Genomic DNA, 24,700 nt, shown 5'->3' with positions numbered 1-24,700 from the left:
TTGAGGTTTTTCCACTTCTAGAAAACTGATTTTAAGAATATGTGTTAAAGAAAGATGAAGCTTGGTGCCACGATTTCTGAGAGCCACGAGGGAGACCCATCCCTCTTGGTCCAATAAATACAAAACATAATTTTAAAAATTAATCAACATGACTATCTCTTTGGAGTAGTTATTCTAAATTATTAATTAGTAAATCATTCTTTAGATTATATAGAAGCTTTCCAACAGAGTGGTTATATCAGAGTGTTATGACCCAGTAGAGTATGCATTATAAATTGATTTAATCCATTTTAAATTTTAATCTCATTATTAATAAGATAATTTAAATACAAAAATCCCAAAAGATTCTGTAGACATGGTCACTAAGATTTAAACATGTCCCGGGTTATAGCTATTAAGAACTATAAAGAGAGTAATTCTCTCTGTATCAAAAATACTGTGGATGTAATCATGTAATCTTCATGACATAGACTAGAAACACAGCTCATTGAAAATATGTGACAACTGGGGGCTAGAGAGATGCTTGCTTGAAATTCACAACAAATATTGCAGATACAGCCATTTACTTCATATGTATATGCAAATATTCCTGTGGTGACGTCAGGAGAGTTACCTCAATCAGGTCACAACCACTTGGGTAGAATAACTGTGTTGCAGTCTCTGCTCAAGGCTTTCAAGGACTTCACTGCTGCTGTCTTCGCTGTCACCTAAGCAGAAGCAAAGCGCTCCCTGATTGGCAGTTTCCTTTACTCGGTTCCAACTCCCTGCATCAAGTCTCCCAGGCAATCTGACATTATAACCAGGCTTCTCACTGTGGAGTTACCAGGGTTCCACAAAGCTACGTGATCACATACAACAGACAACGTAATGTAAGGAAATCCGTGCCCTGGCTGGGGTATGTAGAACTCTGTAAGGATCACTAAACAGAAGGAAAAAGGAACACAATGTAACATTTGCTTATCACTGACGCTAAACCAATATCAAGACACAGCAAGAATCTGAGGCAGAGGAAATGAAGGCAGGGGCTGCTGTGTAGGAGTCACCATTTCAGGGTCAGGCACATCTTTCGGCAGAGCTGAGAGCGTGCACGCATGTGGGTTTTCAAGTGCCTCTTTCAGGGAGCATTCCCATGAAGTTTATCTCATGCCCAGTAATATGAAGTTAAAGGACAAAGGAAGGGCCAGGGAGATGGCTCATGGGTAAAGACATTTGCCCCCAAGCACGATGACCTGACTTGGATTGCCAGTGTCCCCGTGGTGAACAGAGAAAACTGAATCCCATAGTTGTCCTCCGACCTCCACATGTATGTAACGTTACACATGCAACCAAGATCCCCACAGACAGTAAATAAAACTGTTTTTAAATATATATTTTATTATTTATATTTTTGTGTATGAGTGCATTGCCTGCATGTGTAGAGGTGCACCTGTGTCATGCCACAGACAGGGAGGCCAGAAGAGGACGTCCGATTCCCTGGAACTGGAGTAAGAGATGGTGGTTAGCCTCTATGTGGGTATTGGGAATAGAACCCAGGTCCTCTGCAAGAGCAGCCAGTGCTCTTAACCACTAAGCCATCTCTCCAACCCCAATAAACAAAAATTTTGAAGATAAGAAGGAAATATACTGAGGATGAAGGATCAGAACACTGGCAGGCAGCTGTTTTGTCTTGCAGCAGGGGCCTAATGCAGTAGGTGAAGACACAGAGACACCTCCTCCAACACGGGGGAGCCCAACACGGGGCACGAGCACTGGTCACAAGAAAAGGCTGTATTGACAGGAAGTCTCTCAGTGATGCCTGTCAGCCTTCCACGGGCTACAAAGCTCAATACCCAAAGTGAGGATCAAGGAGTGACTGATTTTCAGGATGAAGAAGGCAAGGTGAAGAGTTTAGCAGAGAGGGGCAGGAAGGGGAGATGCTTAAATTAGGAAGCAACGAAGAGGTTGGGAATCTGGAAGCATCTTGACACCAGTAGAAGAGGCAGAAGCGGCCCAGGTGAAGGGGGGAAGTGAGTGAGTGAGCAGCCTGTTGAGAGCTGTGCTGTCTAGAAGAGCGGGCAGCCACAAGCAGGGCCTGCCAGGTGCCACGTGAAGGCTGCAGCCGGCCAGACTGCATTCACAAGCATTGGACTTTATTTTCCTTCAAATTTGGTGTCCTCCTGGGTGGGTCTCAGCACTCTGTTTTCACTTAGTAGTTTTTGCATGTCTTTGGAGGGGGAGGAAATGATTACTCTGAAATGTATAAATCAATCTAGATAATTTCTAACAGAACTCTAAGTAACTAAAAGCACACAAGTCGTAACGACCGTTACTCATTACCTACCCTTGTACTGCCCAGTAGGCAGCTCCGACCACCTGCACTTGGATGCGTCAATGAAAAGGGGCTGGGAACAAAATATACCCAAGACTTCAAAAAAATGAACTCAATGTATCTCAGTAATTTCCTGTAAGGATTCCATGTTAGATTGCTAAGACTTTGATATAATGACACAAGTAAGGTGTATTACTGAAAAAGTTTTCTCTTTTTAAAAGCCTTTTATTATTTTATTTTGTGTGTATGTGTGTATTGCCTGCATGTAGGTAAGTGCAACTGTGTCATGCAATGCCCACAGAGGACAGAAGAGGCTGTCGGATCCCCTGGAACTGGAGTTAAAGACAGTTGTTAGCTGTCATGTGGGTGCTGGGATTTGAACTTAGGTCTTCTGTAAGAACAGCCAGTGTTCTTAACCTCTAAGCCATCTCTCCAGCCCTTAAAAACATTTTCAATGAGACTAGTAGATAGTTGTGAATTACCTGAAACTCACATTCTTTTCCTGGGCAGCACTGCTCTGTTTTGGCTGTTGTTTAAATTTTTTGTTACATTTTTATGTGTATGTGCGTGTGCATGTGTGCGTGTGCGTGTGCGTGTGCGTGTGTGTGTGTGTGTGTGTGTACGCGAGTGCGGACATGGACATATGCCTGGAGGTCAGAGCAGAAGGAATGAGAGGATGTTCTCTCCTTATGGGTTCTGGAGGTAAAACTTGGGACCCTGGGTTCCTTGCGTTTGACAGCAAAACCTTTTCAGGTTGTGCCATCCCACTGGTATCTCTGCACTGTTTATAAGCTCAATGCAGCCCTTTGTTTGGCAGAGTGATTATTCCATTATTATTTTTTTACCCTTGGAAATATTCATTTGAATTAAAATAAAATATTCATAGAAATCTAGAAGACCTCTTTAGTGAGGATACGTGAGAAACAAATAGTGAGGGAAAGACTTGCTGTGTCTCTCTTAGCACTAAGTAAAAGTTAGGCCAGAGAGCTGGAGGCAACCAGCGAACACAGACAGGAGAACTGCAGCTCAGATGATGCCATCCGCCTGCATCCGCCATCAGAGCTGTTTCCAAAGCCACCACTCAGATGTCACTGTCTTGCGAGGCTCTGTGTCAGCAGACCTTAAGGCTTCACAAGTGATGACACTGAGCTGCTCCCCTTTTTCAGTAAGAGCACTCGTTGCTATCAGTGACCTCAGTGACTCCTGTCAAAGGTACCCATGGCAAATGCAGTGATGATGGAAAAGGACAGTTAGTTCCATGTCCTTATAGCAACATTACACACATGTTAATGGCAGATACGAGCCCGGGTACTTCTGCATTTATTCTGATACACATAATTCCAGTTGCAGGGGAATCTGGAGCCCTCTTCTGACCTTGGCAGCATTGCACAACACAGGTGCATTCACATACATGAAGGCAATACACTCATACACATAAAATAAAAATAATAAATAAAATATTTTTAAAAAGAATTTGTGCAATATTTACAGCAACGTTCCAATTAATATGTTATCACATTTGCTTTTTTCTATTCATTATCTTTGCACGTGTTTGTAGCTTCTATACATACACACAGATACACGCATATATATACAGATAAACACAAAGATACACATACACAGTTACACTCAGATACACAGAGATAAATACATACAGAGACATATACACAGATATGCGCACAAACACACACACACACATAATTTAAGCTACTTAAGAGAAAATTACCAAAACGATATATCTTTTACCTCTTGTATTAGTTATTTTTTCTTTTTGCTGCTGTGAAATTCCTAATAAAAGACAATTTAAGGAAGAAAGGATTCCTTCTGGCTCACAGTTCAAGGAAACAGATTCTATCATGGGCCATGGCAGGGAAGGCATCAGTACCAGAGGCCAGCTGGTCACATTGCACCCATAGCCAAGAAGCAGAGAGTGAAAAAAAAGGACAGGGCTATAAAACGTCAAGCCCCACTTCCCCACCCTGTAGCCAGCCACGACTGGGGCCAGCTTCCTCCAGCAAGGCTCCCTTTCCTACACATTCCACGACCCTCCCAAGCAGCACCAGCACCACCAGATGAGGAATAGGTGTTCAGATACATGAACTCCTGCTAATTGTCTTTATAAGGTTTCTTAAACCAAATATATATATATATATATATTCCAAGAATCAGTTTGGCTGAAGCATAGCACTTGTCATGTTTCCTATCCCCTCTTTGATGGAGCAGCCCTTTACTCATACATTCATACCTTTCTATCACATGACTGTGGTATTTGAAGGGTCGAAGCCAGTCTGGGCTTGAGAGATGGTTTCCTATGATGAGACTGGCTTTAATTTTTGGTGGGTTGTCATGGAGGTGCAACAAATCAGACTCTGAATCTCATTACTGGTGGAGTTACGGGGGATGCAGCAGGTTTCTTCATTGTCAGGGTACAAGGTTTCCACTCTTAATGACTATTTTAAGATAAGCTCCACGACAGTGTGAATATGCTGGCTGTCCTCAAACTGATATGTTTGCCACCCAAGGGTCACAAATGAGTTGCCAAGGCATAATCGTCTATTAGACCCTTCAATATTATAGTTGGCTTTTTTGCCTCATTGATTGATTGGATTGATTTCTTTGTGTATTTCATACAGAATATCTCAAATGATCATCTTTATACCCCATCCCCACTGGTATCCTCCCATACCCCCCCCAACTGGAGCCCATATACTCTGTCATCCCTGTTGCTGTCTACTGTGTTGTCAGTGCCCCCAGCCATTCCCCTGTGCAAGGCCATCTGCTGAGTCTAGTCAGCCTATCTAGAGTCCCTTGTTTTAGAAAGATCATTTATTGTTTTGTTAATATATGCCATGAATTCTTAGCTGATTCTACGTTTAATAATCTGCTACTTTTACCATCTCTTGGAAACCAACTTTCCCAGATGTCCTCAGTGAGCATTTCACTCGCTCCCGAGTCCTTTGGATACACCTTTGCCATTCTTTGACTGTTACCTTAATTTCTGAAACAAGTTCCTTCAATCTGATCTGACGCTATCCTTTCTCAGTCCTGGAATCAGAACATCTCCAAGAAATACTGAGCTCCTACAGTGGAGAATTCTACTTAGCAGCTCACTGTAAATTAAGTGTGTTCACTTACTAAAATTGTAATGCTTCTAGAACTTCTGCACCCCAAGAGCTAGAAGAGAGGGAAATAAAAAAATATGTACATGTGGCATATGTCTCTCCACAGACATCTGCGGAGTCCACTCTGTGTGTGTACATGTTCACGTATGCAGGTGCGCATGCTGTAAGAGTGTATATGTATATGAGTGTGCCTGCATATGGACACCTCGGCTGTTGTCCCTCAGGCAACACCTGTTTTGTTTTAATTTTTGAGACAGTGTCCCTCTATGTGATGGCTGGCCTGGAACTCATAGAAATCTGTTTGCCTCTGCCTCCCAAGTGATGAGTGCTGGGATTAAAGGTGTGTGTCACCATGCCCAGCTTATTTAAAAAGGCATGATCTCTCACTGGCCTAGAATTCCCCAAGTAGGCTTGACTGGCTAGACAGTAAGTGAAGCCCCAGGGATCCAACTGTGTGTCTCTGACTCCTCAGCATGGAAATGACAAGTGCAGTGCGCACTGCCTCATCTGGCTTGTGTATATGGGTTCTGGTATTAATTTCAGGTCTGACTGAGCTATCTCCCCAGCTCACAGCACATTACTCACATACGAGATGCTAGATGTTACATTATACCACAAGAATCACAATGAGTGTACTATACAGCTATTATGTGCTGAGAGGCCTATACTTCAGAAGATTATTTAGAATACTTTTTATACTTGTGTTCGAAATTTACTTTAATCTGAAGATCAATTTTGAATAAAGCTAAAAATATTTATAGAGTACAACTCATTATTATTATATGTGCATACATTGTGGACTAGCTAATTCAAGCTACGTCATCTGTGCATTATCTAACACACATTATGTTTTTTGGAGAGAAAATTTAAAATCTACTTTTGCCAATTTTTAAAGTATATATACGCTGTTATTACCTGTAATTATCATGCTGAACAGTAGATCTCTTGATTTTATTTCTAATATCTAACTACTGTGTGTGCTTTGACCAAGTTCTCCCGATTCTTTCAGTGCCTTCCAAGGCCTTGGCAAATGCCCTTCTTGCTGCTTCTTTGGAGTGGTCATTTTTAGATTCTACACGTTGGCGAGATCATGTAGTATTTCTACTTCTGTTTAAGGTTATAGTTTGTCTGCAGCTTACTGATCATTCTGACTATTTATTAGCACATTCACAATTTCAACAATCAGGTAGACCAGTTAAAGATTTGGGTTATATACTAAATTTTAGTAAATAGATAATTCATTGTTAAACACGGTAAAACTATAATAAGGGCTTGTTATGAACACTTTTGAGAAACAAAGCTGTATACATCTGTTGAACACCTGGGCTTCATCTTTTGAGTGACTTCAGTTATTTTCATCAGGAGATGAGGGGCCTGGGGTGATTTGTAGGGATGTTGCCAAGAGAAAACTGATAATAAGACTGGTTCTTTGTTGTAGTGTACCAATATTGGCTCTGATTGTTGGATTGTTTAATTTCAGACAGTGGTAAATGGAATTTAGTCCTAATTTTAAAGCCTAGCTGACTTTTCTGGATGTTCCCAAGCACAGGCATTATAGAGGAGTCATTCCAATCACTTTTTAAAGCCTTGGCTATGACGGTGATAGTAAAATTGGTTGAAGCCTGTTTTCCAAGTATGCACAGCCCAGGGATTCTCACATGGCGCACAGGAAGCTCAGAAGCTTGGTGGGGGAGATGCAGTACTTTCCCCCATTCCCTTCCAGAAGACCCTGATTGCCAGACTTTCTAAAAATAACTAGAGGAAGAAAGACGGCCCTTCCAATGCGATCGGCCACTGAAACAAATATACACGTGTGAGGGTACCAGGCTCATTCTCCAAACTGTAACAACAAAATGTAGATAAATTGCATGATTATATGATAACACTCACACTTTGTTTTATGTGGCTTTTAACTGATCTATTCATATTTATGTAATAATAAACAAATGAGAAAAAAGATGTTTCATGACATGGTAGCAGACTGCGTTAAACTAAATAATCAATGACTGCTCTAAGGAGAGGAAAGGGATGCTCACAGGCCTCACAGGATGCTCTGGTGAGCTGTCCTCCCCGATGAAGAGAAAATCAGGCTGATACCCAGGAAGTGAAGAGACCACATGCAGGGGAGAAGGCTAATTGAGAGTTAAAGGAGGTGGTGACTCACATTAAATGGAGCACTTGAGAGACCTGCAGCCTGACTGCAAGGAAATGAAACTCTGCTCATCCCCGATTCACAGCTTTACACGCATCTGTCTTCAGTCTTTGAATATCAAGTTAATTGGGATGGGAAATGAAAGCTTAAGAAAAATAAATTGTACCTACCTGGATCAGAGACAGATCCTCCAGCCGTAATCTGAAGAGGTAGTTTCTACAAAATATAAACAGAAAGAAGGTTTATCTTTCATAGATCAAAAAGAGTCGAAGTCCATAAGCATGACACATGAACAGAGATTTGGGGAAGAAAAACAAATTAAATAACACTTTAACTGTTGGGTATATAAAATGACCAGTAGAGTTGGATGAACGTATAGCCATTTCGGTAGTTTGGGTAGGAAATGTCTGCCATAGGTCCACGTGCTAAATGCTTGGTTCCCAGCTGTGGCATTATTATGACATGGAAGAACTGGTAGGCAACACAGCCGTGTAGAGAAAGGCTAGGTCACTGGAAGTGTGCCCTTGAAGGGGATGCTGGACCTGGCTACCTTTCAATAACTTTCTGACAAGACTTTCTGTTTATATTGTTAAAAGAATCTTATATGATGGAAACCTCACCATATAAAGCAGGTCAAAAGTATCTATATAAACACCTTTAATAAAGTATTTGTGGCAATATTTATTTACAAACACAGGCAGATGAAAACCACAAAATCTTGATAATCCTAACTTGGCAATTTTGAAACCAAAACCTTATATAATCCCAGTGTCTACAAAGTGTCCATTTTTCATATCAGTTGGTTACATTTTTCTAGTTTTTGGAAGGCACAGAGTTGGTACCTGCTTTTTTTTATTTATTATTTCTATTTTATGTGTATGAGTGTTATGCCTGCATGTAAGTAAGTGCACCCATGTTGTGTAATGCCCACGGAGGACAGAAGAGGCTGTTGGATCCCCTGGAACTGGAGTTACAGACAGTTGTTAACTGCCATGTGGGTGCTGGAATTCGAACACGGGTCTTCTGCAAGAACAGTGTTCTTAATCAACTAAATGCTCTGATGGGTCTGTCTATACTACAATCAGACATTACTACACATTTTAGTACTCATCTACTACAATTCCCAAATATTTAAAGGCTATTTTAAAAAATGAATCTCAGTGAAACCCTGAGTGGTTACCACTACTCTTGAACCTGAGGATCTGAAGAAAACACGAGGGATCCCACTGATCTCAATTTCTTTCTCAAACTACTCACTTAAAAGTTTAGCTCTGAGACCACTTTTTTGCTGCAAGAAAAATTCCAATCCAGCTGAACAACACGACCTCAAATCTCTCACAACAAGTTGATCTATCACAGTTTAGGTCAATGACCTATCAAGTTAAAGGTTACAAAAAGAAAGAAAATCTTCACAAAGGAACACAAAATTGATACTCCCAGATGTTGGGCCACTGGTTCCACAAAGTAAGATCTATGTTTGCTGCAAATGGCTGTTCTCCAGGGCACTGCAGAAGAGGCAAGCACTTCATCTTGCAATTGTGTGAGCACAGAGGTGGGAAAACAATATATGTGAGGTCCACAGGAAAGGGCACCAACCTTCCCAACATGAAAGAGTAATGTTTCTGGCTCCCAGCCAACCAAGAATGCTAACCAAATGTTGCACTTAGCGTCAGTTTCTCTAATAGGGCAATGTGTGAGAAGCTCAAAGCGTTTAAGTGGTCCCATTAATCTTTGTAACACCCTTAGATGTAAATGGTTAGTAATAAGCAACACTGTGGCTCTTCACAGGAAAAGGTCTTGGTGCAAAAGGTTAGATGGTAAAGTGTGTGGTTATACAGTTTAAGGAAACCATTCTATTTCCATATTCTCATTACAAAAATAAGAAGCAATATTTGCCAAGAGGTAAACTTGGTTTGTTATGACTATTGTAATTTAAAATATGAGTTTGTCTCTCTTTATTTCAGAAATAAAATTAAACATTTTTCCAAATGTGTTGGAATAGAATTAGACATTGTACATTCACATACAATAAAGCATGTTGCTTTAATGAGGAATGGTGTGAGGATTCCACAGACCCAGCAGACTGAATAATTCAAGTCATAAAGATATTAAATTTCATAGATGCCGAGTAACAACATTATATTTCATGCATCCTTTTTCTCAGTAGCTGTCCAAGGAGGTGTCCCTGTCTCCCCTGGAGTTTATGTCCTATTGAATCTAGGACCAAGACCTCATCCCCAGATCCCATCTGGTTCCCCAATGGCACATTAGCAACAAATTATGAAACCCAACAATCTATTCCCTATGAAGCTGTGCAGTGCAGACCTTGACAGGTGAGGTTGGATTGTGTCTTCATATGAAGTACTAGGATTCAGAGGATATTAGAGAAAAGGTTGATCCATAATGAGCATATTAACTGGACGACTCATTTCATCTAGACACAGCATAAAACGTAACTCTGACCTCCACTGATTATGAAAGACATAGGAGTTTTAAAATGATGATCTCACAGAATAACTCAATTGCCCTCTGTTGAATATGGCTGTAAAATTAGAGAAAAAAAATCTGTGCTCTTATTGAACACTTTAATTTGGAGGTGTGCTTACAAATGGGAAGAGAGTCACTACAGAAAGGAGGCTAATGCCTGCACTAGGAGAAAAATGGAGACAGGGAAGTAAGAAAATCTACAGAAAACATTCCAAAAATGGAGACAGAATTTTTATTGTCATTTAATGAACATTTAGAGCAAGGTTGGTCATGGAACAATTTGAAGACAGAACTAATTTCATATAAACTATCAAATGTGAGTAACATCAACTAAAAACTCTGTCTGGCCTATATTCATGTCAAAATCGTCCACTCTGTATTGCCAAAGGCAAGCTTCTATCCCAACAGTTGTCAGTATCCCACCACCACACTGTCAGAAACGGTGGCATTTGACAGGATACCCAAGTTTCAGTTGCATTAATAGATGTGAAGATTTGAAAAGTGAACCACTTTGAAACTGAAGAAAAAATAGTAACTAGATCTTACAATACACAAAACATTTTACAGAAGCTATTCTAATGTAAATCCTTAACATCTCAATATTGACTTCAGGGAACAGGAAGACAAGTTAATTATGCAGGTTCCAAGCTGCTTATAATCGCTATTTCCAATGCATTTCTATGCTTGCTGATGGAGGAAAATTCTAAACACCTGTCTGTTTTTGTGGTCACATCATTCTAGAAAACATTTCTTCCTTGTACTTTTTCACAGGGCTTTAACAAGCTATATTTTAAAATTACACTTTTGGGGAAATAGCTTTATTGAGAATGGTCCTCCTGTAGGCTTAGGCGTCATGGGAATCACTGCATAGACCAGGTTGGCCTCAATCTCACAGAGATCTACATGATTCTGCCTCCTAAGTGCTGAGATCAAAGGCATGTCCCAACACACTAGGCTAAAAATACGTTTTTACAAATATTTTATTTATTATTTTTATTTTATGTATATGAGTGTATTACTTGCATGAGTGTATATTCACCTGTATTGTGCAATGCTCAGGGAAATTAGAAGAGGGAGTCAGATCCCCTGGAACTGGAGAAACAGATGGTTGTTATCATCTGCCATGTGGATGCTAGGACTCAAACCCAGGACTTCTGCAAGAGCAGCCAGTGCTCTTAACTGCTGAGCCATGTTTCCTGCCCCCTACAACTATTATTTTTAACGTTTTCATTGAATTAAATTCATTTCATTTCTCTGAAAGTTTTGTACGTTTACACAGTGCATATCGATCATATCCATCCACCATGTTTTCCCTCCAATTCCTCCTAACAACCTCACCTGCTTCTCTCCCACCTTCATGTCCTCAATGTGGCTATACTTGTTAATGATCTGGACTCCAGTTAGTACTGCCCATTTTCACATGAATGTGTGGTCGTCCAAGGGCAGAACAAGCTTTTAGAGGCTGCATCCCCCAAAGAGAGTGACCCTCCCTCAGTAGCCACCAACTGTCAATAGCTCCTCTGACAGTGGTAGGGTCTTGATGGCATATGATTCAAGTATTATAATAGTATTTTCCATTGATAATATTTATGCCATAGGTTTAGAATTCTAGAAGGTATTTTGGTAACATATTTTTAAATGTATTACAAAATCTGTATTTTGGTCATGAGTTCAGTCATAAATACTGGGGCTGGAGAGAGGGCTCAGCCACTAAAAGCCTGTACTGAAGTTTCAGAGGACCCAAGTTCAAAACTAAGCACCCATGTTAGGTAAGGCACCACCGCTATAACTCATTCTGATTCTCACTTCTGGCTTCCATGGGCACTCGACTTACACTCAAACGCACAACCTCAAACCAAAATAAACACAAATATACATAATTAAAATAAACAAATAAAATATTTAAAATGAGAAAAAGAAAGAAAGCAGCAAATATCTTTTCTTTGGGCTAGGGTAAGTAGTTCTGAATTGTTTAAATGGTTTATTTCTGTTCTCTGTGTGCAGTACTGATATACCCTGATTCACTTCATTCTGTACCCAAAAAGGGTTTTCCAGTCCCTTAAAAGTAATGGATACTAGAAATGACCCAAAGAGTGAATCAAAACTTACATCAAACTATATCAACAGCACGTTTATACCTTATTTATTTCTACGTTGTACACTGTTACTATGATTACTTCGTTATGTCTTATATTTAAATGTGAAGAATGTCAGTCATTTGTGGTCACAGCTCATGGCAGAGCAGTTGCTTAGCATGTGTACAAGGCACCAGCTTCATTCTCTACAACTGAAAAAGAAATTAGAATGTGTCAACATGGAGACATAGCTCAGATTTAGAACACTCGCCCAGCTCACTTAACACCCTATGTGCAATCTCCAATCCCCAGCATCATAAAAAGACAAATAGAAAATGAAAAAAAGAAAAAGCCTTGCCAGACATTCTCTTGTACAACTGCAATTCCAGCACTCAAAAGGCCAAGACAGGACTGCCACAGGGTTTCAGGCCAGCCTGGGCTACGAACAAAGGCTCTGTTTCAAAACAACAAAAGGAAAACAAGACCAAAGCAAAACAACCAAAACAATAAAAAGTAACAAACTAAAGCCTCAGAAATAGATCGGGAATCTCTTATTTAGTAAGAACCAAGTAACAAAAGATTTCAGTAACCTGCTGGGGCTGGCGAGTCAGAGATTATAAAATCCAGGAAAACCTTTTCTCAGAAAGCGTATTTTGAGTAAAAGTTATACATCAACATTTCTAATAATCACAATGGCATTTAAATGTAATTATGTTTAAATACGACTTGTAAATCTCTAACGTGATAACTCCCTGTCCCAAGCTCAACACAGGACTTTCACTTTTATGGGTCCATTCGGTGATCTGTTCTTTTCTATTTTCCAATTAAGAGAGATAACTTTTCGCCTTAAAAAATACCAACTGAATATGTCTATGACTCCTCAAACCTATGATTTCCTTGGGACCTTCACTATCTCAACTACCTACATGTATAATTATTTTTCTGGAATATCTTCAGAGTTATGATATTTGTTGCTTACACAACTTTGGATAACCAAAGACTTACAACACTCACCTACATGCCCTTCCCACGGAAGACACCAAAGTCACGTTTACCCTTTGCCCTCAGTGCCTCGCTCTGTTATTATTCACTGTTAGGATCAACTCTGAAAAATGTCTCTAAGCCTGATTCTACCTATGTTTCCGGTATGAAGTGCCAAGTTTAAGTTCTTTCCTACATAAGCCACAACTTCTGACCCTGTATCTACCTCTGACGTCCCTGGCACATTCTGCTCAGAGTACAAGAACTTCCGGCCACTTTTACCAGGGGCTCTCTATGTGTCACACGGAATGACTGGGGGCGAGTCTACAGGACTTTCACAGTCTACAATGACCAGAGGGGCGCCCCTGGCCTGGCTCAGTGCTTCTAGGGGGACTTTTATGACTACCAGCAATGCAATCCGCTTTCGAAGACCACGTCCAAGTTCCACATTTGACTTGGGCTCTTCATCCACACTCACTTCCCTTCTGAATCAGCTACCGACCCCACAGTGCAGAGCTTTCTTCTCCACCTCATTGAGCTCTGTGATTCTCCTGGGAGACTCTTGCTTGCCTATCAGGTACTTAAAGCATCTCCAAAGCCCAGGCAACTGCATGCCTTCTCTGTGCAGCTTTCTTTGCCTCAAGTACCATCACATCCCTTTACTGGGAGTCTTCCAAGACCATTTACAAACCTGACTGTACTTTAAATAAACCTTTGTTTACAAAGGACAGAAATCATCCAACTAGGAGGTCGTTGTTCCCCAGTTCTTGCACTGGGACCAGAACATGCTTCATCTTCATTTCTGAATTCCTAAGATACTTCATAGCATACTGTAGCTTCCATAAATACTAGATGAATCTGGGTCTTAAAAGAACAAACTACATAAAATAATGCATTTTGATGAGTCCCATGAAGAACTGGCTTGGAAGGAAGCTCTCACACTCAAAACAGGTAGCATACATGTGTAGCACATACATACACACAGCTTAAGCATATTGATTAATCATTACCGTACCTCGTAGAATAATTCTTCAAATTCATAAAGGGAGCTCTTACTTCGTTGTTTCAATATCTAAATAACTATATACATGTGTTCTAGTTTGCTTCTCCAATGCTTGACAAAACACTCTGACCACTACTAACTTGGGGAAGAAAGGGTTTATTTGTCTTACATCTCCCAGGTCACAGTTCATCAGGGAGCCCAACGTAGGAACTCAGGGCAGGAACCTGGAGGCAGGAGCTGGAACACAGGCCGTGAAGGAATGCTGCTTACTGGCTTGCTCCCCTGGCCCCTGCTCAGCCTGCTTTCTTATACAACATGGGTCCACCTGCCCAGGGGTGTCACCACCCACAGTGGGCTGGGCTCTCCCATTTCACTCAGTCAAGATGTCCCACAGTTATGGCCACAGGCCAGTCCAATGGAAGGAATTCACCAATTTAGACTCCCTCAACCCAGGTGTGTCAAGTTGACACTAAAGCTATCCAGCACAACATGTTATGTAATTATGCAGTTACTACTTAACTAAATAAGTAAATATTTGGCTAGGCTTATCTTATCCAAACCCCAATGCAGAAAAAGTTACAAAGATTTTTCATTTTATACAATGGAAAGGAGCTTGCCATATGGCTTAGTGTTTACAGTGCTTGCCACACAAGCGAGAGGGCAGGAGTTTGGAAGCCCGGGACCCATGTTGAGTGTCTGGTGGTTAGTTTGTCTATAATTGCAGCTCTTGGGCAGCAGAGACAGGGGATGACCTGATCAAGCTAAACTAAGCCGTCAGCATCTCTGGCTTCAGGTGAAACCTCGCCTCAATGAAGAAGACAGAAGGTGATCCTGAAAGACTCCTGATATTAACCTTGGGCTTCCACACACGAGTACATTCACCACACATGCATGCAAAGCATATATATATGAAAGGAGTAATAAGACAATGGAAGAAGTAGCACAAGCAACACATTGTTAGAAATCTTTCTCAAGATAGACCCCTACCTATCTGTCCTACGCACTCTCTCCCGGGTCACAGAGATTCTCAGACCAGGGTCAGCGCACAGAGGGGTCTTAAGCATAGAGGCATGCCTCTCTGATCCATAGGTATATTGATGCTTAATACATACTAGGTGTCTTAGTTTGTTCTTCATTGCTATGAAAAAATACTCTGACCACTACCAACTTGGGGAGGAAAGGGTTTATTTGTCTTACATCTCCCAGGTCGCTTTCATCAGGGAGCCCGAGGTAGGAACTCAGGGCAGGAACCTGGAGACAAGAACTAGGGCACAGGCTATGGAGGAACGCTGCTTACTGTCCTGCTCCCCTGGCCCCTGCTCAGCCTGCTTTCTTATGCAACATAGGCCCACCTGCCCAGGGGTGGCACCACCCACAGTGGGCTGGGCCCTCCCACAGCACTCAACAATCAAGAAGATGCCCCTCAGACATGGCCACAGGCCAGTCCAATAGAGGAAATTCCCCAATTGAGGCTCCCTCAACCCAGGTGTGTCAAGTTGACACTAAAGCTATCCAGCACACTAGACAAAAGATATCAAGGCCAGATGATGATGAACTGTGCTTGTTTGTGCCATGTATTTGTGCATGTGCATGTATGTGTGATATATATGTGTATTTGCATGTTTTATGTGTGATGTATGTGTATGCATGTGTATGTGAGGTGTACTTGTCTCTGTGAGTGTGCATGTGTGATTTATTTGTGTGTATATTTGTGATGTATTTGTGTGTGTGGTATATTTGTGTGTGCTTGCATGTATATGTGAGGCATATTGGTCTATGTGTGCATGCATGATATATTTGTGATGTATATGTGTGTGTTTGCATGTGTATATGTGGCAAATTTCTGTGGGCTCATGTGTATGTGGTATGTTTGTATGTGTGGTATATTTGTATGTGTGCATGCATGTGGTGTATTTGTATGTGTGTGTGTGTGGTGCATTTGTGGGTGTGTGTGTATGTGTATGCATGTTGTAGTATGTGTGGTGTATTTGAGGATATGTACCTATGTGTGCTATGTGTATGTGTGATGTATCTGCATGTGCACGTGTGTGTACATGTACATGTATGTATGTTTCTATGCATGTTTGTACCCCTGTGTACATGTGCAGCGGCCACAGGTCAAAGATGGGTGTCTTCATGAGGGAATTTTTTAAAGAAGCATGACTCCATGGGTTAAGTTCATCAATCAAACATACTAAGTAGAAAATAGGAACACATGGTTGGAAGAAGGCAGAAGATAAGTAAAGAACCTTGAGCTCGAGAACATGCAACACTGGCCTCCAGGACAATGATAGGAAGAAAGCAATTCAGTCCAAAAAGTAAGGCTTAAAGCAATTTCAGGAATGGTCAGGCAACAAAGGACAGGGATGAAGAGCACCATCCCTCTGTCCACCACCAAGTGCTTTTCCTAAATCACAATTAATAAGACAGCACCCACATCATCAGTCCTCCAGGTTTCTGTGTATGAGGGAGATACAGCTTCTTGCATTCAGGCTGAAAAGCTGACCCCTTCTCCTGTGCACACATTACCTTTAATGTGTAAGCCTGGCTAAATCACCCTTCAGAAGTGAGAGGGAACGTGCCTGGGAGAAGCCGACCTGATCTCATCAGCATTTTCAGTTTTCCTCTTAATAATATATTGCTTCTAGTAGGTTCAACCTGGGATTAAATTTTAAGGCAAAACCAGGAATTATAGCTACCAAAAAAAAAAAAAGAATGACATTAGGCAATTTTAGAAAAGTTAACTTTATCTGAGTCTGAAAATCACCCCTCTCCATACACACTTTGATTAGAAGCAGTGGAAAATTTGTTTTAAGAGAAAAAAACAATCACTCTAATTAAATGGAAGCCTGTCTCCTTATTTGGCATGAGAATATGAGCTTTGTTATAACAATTAATTGGGAGGTCATTAAGGAGACAGAGCTCTAGCGCCCTGGGTCTCTATGTGAGCGAGCCAAAACCAACTTGGGGCAAACAGACAAAAGAAAGTGCTCAACCAGTTAGAAACCAGCAGCTCACCTCTGTCTAGGAACTGTGCACCCTAACCAACCATAGGCATTTACTCTTCTTCCTTCAAAGGAAAACTTACCAATGTTTCCTTCCGTGACTCCCTGCCCATTCACTGCAAATAGTAAAATTGCCAGTGGTCTGCTGAGGGAGATACGTGATCATTGTATGCCTGATGTAAACTCAAAATTGTGATCTGTTTAAGTTTTTAGCAGTTCTGAGTACATAAATCAAATTCAACCCCAACATAGCAAAAGTATGCGAATCTTTTACTTATATTTTAATTCTCAGTTCATTGAGTATATTTTATGAGCAAAACAAATGGCTCAAAAATACACTGATCTCACTCAAACAATCCATTTGTTGTGATCTTAAAGCAGACTAAACCCCATCTTGAAAGTATTCAGGGCCTTTTTTATTATTTTTATTTAATGTGTAATGTATGCATTGCCTGCATGTATGTAAGTAAACCCATGTCATGCAAAGCCTATGGAGGACAGAAGAGGGTGTGGGGTCCCCTGGAATTGGAGTTACAGAAGGTTGTTAGTCGCCATGTGGGTGGTGCTGAGATATAAACCCATGTTCTCTGAGAGAACAGCCAGTGCTCTTAACCACTTGAGCCATCTTTCTAGTCCAAGTATTCAGGTTTTAAATAACTGAAATAGCTAGTTTTATAATAAAAATGCTTATCAATAATCTATACTGGTTTTGTACAGGATTATAAATCATTTGCCATCTGATTCTACTAATGAACCAGAGGGATATGTGCACGGAGTTCATGTGCTGCTGGTACACAATGGATCAGTACAAAAGGTTATGCTTCAAGAGTGATACTGATATCTCGTCAGGTGTAGAGCGTGCATAATTATTGGTTGGGCCACACGTGAGATCAGATGGTGATAGCCTGAGCACCTCCATTTTGTGTAAGACTGCCATCTTGGTGAGCCATCTCAGACCCTACCCTAGCCCAGGGCCAGCAGTTCCAAAAAGAGCTGATCCCAAAGGAGCACACTCATAATCCCAGAAGGTTCCAGTTAAGACTTATCTGGCTTCTGTAACTACTTGCTAACCCACTTCAGAAGCAAACATGTGACTGCTTGTTCTGGAGTAAATCTTGTACCATCCCATCAGTATGTGGATTTTGCCTTTAAAAGCTTTATTTTCCTCTGAGTCAGGACTGCATTCTCAAAATCCCGGCCTACGGAGTGCAGTCACTGGCAAGCTGAATAAATTCGGCTAATTCGGACCGCCTGGAGTCTGAGTGGTACCTTCCCAGGGGTTTCGGCACTGTAATGAGATGTGTAAGGTGTGCAGCTATGGCTGGTCCTCACATCAGATCAGGTATACAGGGCAACTTATACATATCCATCATCTGTCTACTTGGGATTGTTAAAATGAGGCCACTTCATGAGGGATCTCTGATAAAATTAAAATCAATTATTTCCCAGAATATAAATTAAATTTGTCATCAATCATGATGATTATCTAATACCCATATCAGAACTGTGTTTCTTAATCTCACTACCTTATTCAGGAAGATGACTGGGCCACGTGGATTTATGGTTGGTTCACAAGCCCTAAAAGGGTCACATTCTGACTAAAATACCACAGGTTATAAATGTGCCCATCTATGTATATGGTTTCCTTATACTGAAGATTGTTGGAAAAGAATAAGATTCAGAAATCAAGTACAGGAAGTGAATAACGGAAGTGCAGGAAACAAATAGAATGAAAGATGTTGTATTAGTTACCTTCCTGTTGCTGTGATAACATAACCAAAAGCAACTCAGTGAGTTTATTTTGTCTCAAGCTTCCAGGTTTGATGTCCATAATGACAGGAAGAGAATATTGAGAGATCATGTCTCAGCCACAGGAAAAAGAGAGTGCAAGCAGGAAATGGGATGACTGTACATTCTCGAAGCCTGACCCCCGGGACATACTTCCTTCTGCAATGCTGTATCTCAAAAACTTCCTCAAACAGAGCCACCAAATGGTGCCCAAATGTTCAAACACATGAGTCTGTGGGGGACATTTCCCATTTAAACCACAATAAAAACCCATTTGAAAAATGGAGATACATGTTAAACACTGCTTTCATTTAAGTCACACAGTTTGAAAAAAGGTATCTAAATATTCATAAAGAGTACCTCAATATCTTCCCCCATGGTTCTGTGGCAAAAAAATTCATGCATTGCAGATGCTTTGATAAGTACTCACGACTACCCAGGTTTTTGTGTTATTAAATGTAGCTAACTTGTAAAGACCCTGACACCAAACACCATGCCATACTGTGTGGACCAAGCTGACTTCTATGTGATGTTATGATTAGAACTCATCACACTACGCTTATCAGTGAACTTTGGGATGGAAATCACTTGTCACCCTCAGAATCAATCTGAATCAAACAAAGAAAACATTTGCAAAATAAAACTGTGATCACTCTCTTGGCATCTGTTGCTACAATTTTATGTACAACAGAACGCAGGCTTTAGCAAGTCTGTGAAGTGCTTTCACTGACATTACCGTCATGATTATCCATAGCAAAACTCTACACCATTACATATTCTTTAGCTCTGATTTTTTTTTCTTCTTTTATATCAGGGAAATTGATTTGAATAGATTTTGTGACAAGAAGTAGACAGCCAATCAAGAAATATTACCTCTACAGTAGAAACTGATAGAAATCAAATATCACAAGAAAGTAACTGAAAAGGTTAATTGTTACTATCTCTGAAACAGTGTTTATTTCTTTTTATATTACCGTATTTTCCACATTTTCTAAAATGAAGATACCAAAATGTAATCATTGAAAACACAAACATTATTAATTTTTAACAATGCTGGCATAAAGCAGGGTTTGAATGCCAACACATTTAGAGAAATATGAAGGATAATGGTTGCCTTAGAAATGGCAACTGTATGAACCCTTCCAGAAATTGCATGGATTCTGATTCAAATACCGTCGGGGGCTACATAACTACAAATTGCCTAAGGAGATATTTTTCTTCTACAGCACAATGAACTCCCTTTATCAAAGAGTGCAAGGGGTCTTCAACTGAATTCAATTTCAGGAACAGAAAGAATCACTGGTATAAAGTTAAACCATCCAATACATGGCTTCAAGGTGTCCAGTGCAAACAATGTAAAAAGGAAAGCATCATTCTATTTTTCCACAGCTTTTATTTTTAAACCATTACTGATTTCTGAAAAACACACCTGTTATCCAAACTTCTCTTGCTAGGTCATGCCTTCCCGACAGGAATCTGAGGGCTGGGATATTTTTAAACTTTTATAACTGGTTCAGACTCCTTCTCAAACTTAATCCCAACCAAATTTCCTAGATGAAATTCCTGTCCTCTTCCTTTGGCCTCATCTGCCTGAAATGTTTGCAGAAATGTGGATTCATCTGAGTAGCTCACAGCTTCCCTAGGCTGTCTGCTTACCAGAAGCCTGTTAATATAACCATCATTTGTCAGGCACTATTTCATTTAATCTTCACAACAGCTGAAAGGAGTAAAAATTATTATATCAACTTTGAAGATAAGAAAATTAGGCTCAGAAACAGGCTCTGAGTTACTAAGCTAGGGAAAGTCAAACCACTCCTCTCTTCCTGTCCTTCCTTTATCTACAATGTGTCACACAAAGAGTAAGCAGCCCAAGCCCCACAAGTCTCTAGGCTCCTGAGGCATGCTTACAATAGAACATTACATTTTGCTTATCTGAAATTCAGGTGCATTGAGCACAAGTTTGTTCTTGTTTGTTCTGGACATTACCCTGAATGCTCAGGTGACACAGGCACAGGTCGATTTCCTACCAGCATGGCTAAGGGGACAACGTGTGGAGAAGGACAGATTGGAGCTGATCAGGTAGAGAGGCCCCTACTTTTCATTGGGAACAATTTCCAACCACTACTCAACCCAGGACAGGCACAGAAGACAACATGTCCCAATCTTCAACTTACTGTGTCGTCTCACATTCTTTAAGAAAAGCCTATGTGTTGGCCCAATGCCAAATTCTACAACAGAAGAGATGCAACGGCCTGTTCACAAGCAGCCTCCAGAGGTGGGGGGAGACTCTCATCAATATTGGAAAGCCTTTTACAAAGGTCTGTAAGATGAGTGAGGGACACAAAATTCAGCAGCACAAGCTGAAGTTATCTTTGCATGTGCTTTTGAGGATGTGTTCTCAGCCCCCTGGATCAGAGAGATTCTAAAGGTGAGTCTTGGGGTATAGAGCCTGCCAACCTTGTGGCCTTCCTAAGTGTAAGTATCTGGAATAAACATGTTTCCCTGAAATGCCTCTCAGATACAGAAAGGGATAATCAAATCCTGGATGCGAGGTTGCTGAATCACCTGGTATCTTTGAGTTTCTACAAGGGGAAGAAACTGTGCGATGTTCTAGGGAAACGAAGGAAGGAAAGGTTTGACACAGCCTCCACCATCTGGGTAAGGGTTCAAGTCTGTGACTAAAAAGTACAACATTCTTCAATAGTTGCAGTGATGAGAGTAGACCCCTGGGTGCTAATGGGACCTCACCGAGCAGGTTATGTGAAAGTGCATGACCAGTGAAGGATCTTGATTCAGATGCTTCTATGATAACGTCCACCGAAGCAGAGAATCTGGAATGGAGTAGTGGAGGGGTAGGCCAGCAATTCAGGAAAAAAATTAAACCACATCACCAAATCCCAAAAGCAAGAAACTATATTCTACAGTTATGAGAGACCTAAACATGTCCATATGCTTAGACTATGTGGAAAAAAATAAAATAAAATAAAATAAAATAAAATAAAATAAAATAAAATAAAATAAAATAAAATGGAGAAATTGTAAGGGACATGGGATGCCAAGGGAGAGTGTTGGTGCTCCCAGAGACAGGCATTTGCAAAGAGGATGTTGGCCACCATATGCATAAGGAATAGAAAAATCTGGAGACCAGGAGGCCAGCTGAAAACATTTCTAATATACAGCCCAGACTGTGAATGAGAAAATTTGATGAAGTCATTGTTGGAAAGTCCCTTGTACTAACAATGGATGAAAGTAGAGGAAAAGACACCAAGAAATTGTCTAGCCCACACTCAGTCTTCTCATAATCATCCACAGAGGCATCTGCCCTGCACCATGACTGAGGCACCTTCTCTCCATTTTCTGAAAGTTAGACTAGCACAGCATGCCACCTTCATCACTGGAGGCTGATGTGAAGACTCCTTAGAATCTAAAAGGAAGTTTTGGTGAACAGAGGCTGATAACCCCCATGTCCTTCCCAAATGTAGGTGTCTGAAACCAAACTTGAGAATAGAAGTGATGGTTTTAGAGAAGGTTCTATAATGATCTACAGAATCCAGATCATAAGCTACATTAAAGCCTACCTGTGGCTATATGGAAATTTTACATCTCCTATATCTACAAAATTATGTTTTATTATCTAGAAAAATGCTCCAATGAAGAATTGAACACTTCACTGCCCAAAGTACCTTCCTTAGGTTCCTGAAGAATGTGGGTCTGTATGTGGCACCCTTCTTCGACCTGAATGTCAGTTATCTGAGATGAATATAATATGTTTTATGGTATACACTGACAGGACAGGGCACTTGAACACAGGTTTGCACATGTTCTCAAAGGACATGGCAGTAAACAGAAGGGAGAGAACTCTAACCTGTGGGCTGTGCTCCAGTGATGGCAATGTCCATCTGCACTCATGTGCTGCCCTCACCCCGGAATTTCTTCACACTGGGAAGAGGTCTGTAATGACGATAACGCCCCTGAATTTTGAGCTTCCTGGCAAAGGGCTAGTCACGGTAACCAAGAATGTTAATGGTTGGTCTTTAGATGCACATGAGGGCCATTGGATTGCTAAAATTCTACTGAAGAACAGACATAGAAGTTAAGAACATGGTTTCTGGCGTCAAGCTGCCTGGATTTGAAATCTGGGCTTCATTGGGCACAGGCTGACAGAACCCTGCCTGCCCCCAACACACACACTTAGGATTTATGATTGGAAGAAATGAGCTAATGTAGAACTGAGAGGCGCTGATCCACTTGCTCAGAGGACTCCATTGACTACATTTCTAGGATGCAGTGTACAACATGCACACCGCACTTCATTCTTAGACAAAATTACATTATTCAGCACTCATCAGTTTCAGCCAAGAAACTCGCAGTGTAACTGCACAGATGCGAAATGAAACCGGAAAATGCCTACGGAGGTAACACACAACTGTTCTCACCTTGCTCCCGCAACAAGTTCTTTCTGTCCTGGGTCAAATATCAACCGCGAGAAATCCACAGCATTCTTCGCTCTGAACTCCCGTAACCAGGGGCCAATTTCTAAATAGAAAAAAAATAATAATAATAATGAAACTAAATAAGTAAATAAAAGACAAAAATGAATGATTTTTCCTCTGAGGATGACAGAAAAGCATGTCAGGTAGCAAACACCAAGTTCAGGGAGGAATTCAAGTTTCCCCTAGACAATCACTTAGGAGCTACTGGAGGCCTTGGTCAGGATATCACATTAGCACACCATTAAAGTATAAAACACAGAGGGCAGCCACTCCATAAAGAACACTCTAGGCATCAGGGCTTGATTCCTATTTATAAGCCAGATGTGTGTGTTCCTTTTGTCTCTCGGATGGGCAGAAAAATAACATCAGTCACATGACTCATCAGAGCACTAGAGAATGAAAACAAGACCATTTCCTGCTTAACTTGACTGGAAAGGGCTGAACACTGCATATTCTGGAAAGCTCACCTTAGAAAGGAGGACAAAGCACGTGGGGGAGGGAATTTTTTCCTCTTACAAATGAGACTTTCCATTTCCTGGTTTTTTTGGGTTTCTATTTTGGCCAAATGACTACACTTGTTAAACACATTTGGTCCTTTTGAAGTGAAAGATCCACTGATCCTTCCAGGTCCCACTGGTGTTATTTCTAAGAGAAATCAGGAACTAGCCACTCTATGGAAACAGGTTTGTTTTTTTTTTTTTTTTTTTTTAATAAGCACTGTTAACTCTTATTAGAAGGCCTCCAGTCCAGAGCCTCCTTATTAAGAAATGACAGTATTTGAAGAGGGGTGTAATGCTGATTCATGGGCCATTTGGAAGTTTTGGTAGCTCATTTCTGGCAATGAAAAAACATGCAACAAGTTTCCCGCCGGTTTCAGGGTTCTTTATCATTATCCTTGGCAATCAACCATGAAATCTGACGTTCTTTTTTTCTTGGATTTAGTATTTCGAACAATATCATACTAACTAGACAGGCGAATGCCAACTGTCAAATCAATGACGTTGTTGGTTTAAGAAAAGGCAATAATCTCTTTCAACAAATACCAAGGCTAAAAGCAGGTCTACAATGGAATACTCATCCTGTGGCAGGTCCTGTTGAAACAATGTAGGAGGTTTATAACAAAGTATCTTCACTGTCAGTTACTGGCAGGAAAGTGAAATTAACTGAGTGAGCTATTTTCTGCTTAAAGAAAATCAAGGCTGAGCTTATAGAAAGACTTATTTTATAAATTTTAATTTATATGCTATCCTGATGGGTTTTGCTTTTCAGTATTTTACACAAATTTT

General features: G+C 40.7%; 1 protein-coding gene across 4 annotated transcripts in view; it reads right to left on the bottom strand.

The window, feature by feature from the left end:
• Positions 1-24,700, bottom strand: part of Sema5a (semaphorin 5A) — a 487,535-nt gene that overhangs the window by 233,948 nt on the left and 228,887 nt on the right. For all 4 annotated transcript variants that reach the window (XM_029565663.1, XM_008837641.3, XM_029565665.1 and 1 more), the window contains 2 exons: positions 23,358-23,457; positions 7,753-7,798 (listed from right to left, as the gene is read on the bottom strand). In XM_029565663.1, the coding sequence (XP_029421523.1) occupies positions 7,753-7,798; positions 23,358-23,457 (146 nt within the window). The remainder of the gene's footprint in view (positions 1-7,752; positions 7,799-23,357; positions 23,458-24,700) is intronic.

Source organism: Nannospalax galili, unplaced genomic scaffold, assembly GCF_000622305.1.
Source record: "Nannospalax galili isolate Female #2095 unplaced genomic scaffold, S.galili_v1.0 scaffold698, whole genome shotgun sequence".
In the NCBI taxonomy this organism is placed as follows: Eukaryota; Metazoa; Chordata; class Mammalia; order Rodentia; family Spalacidae; genus Nannospalax; species Nannospalax galili.
This window is presented reverse-complemented; position numbering and strand designations above follow the sequence as displayed.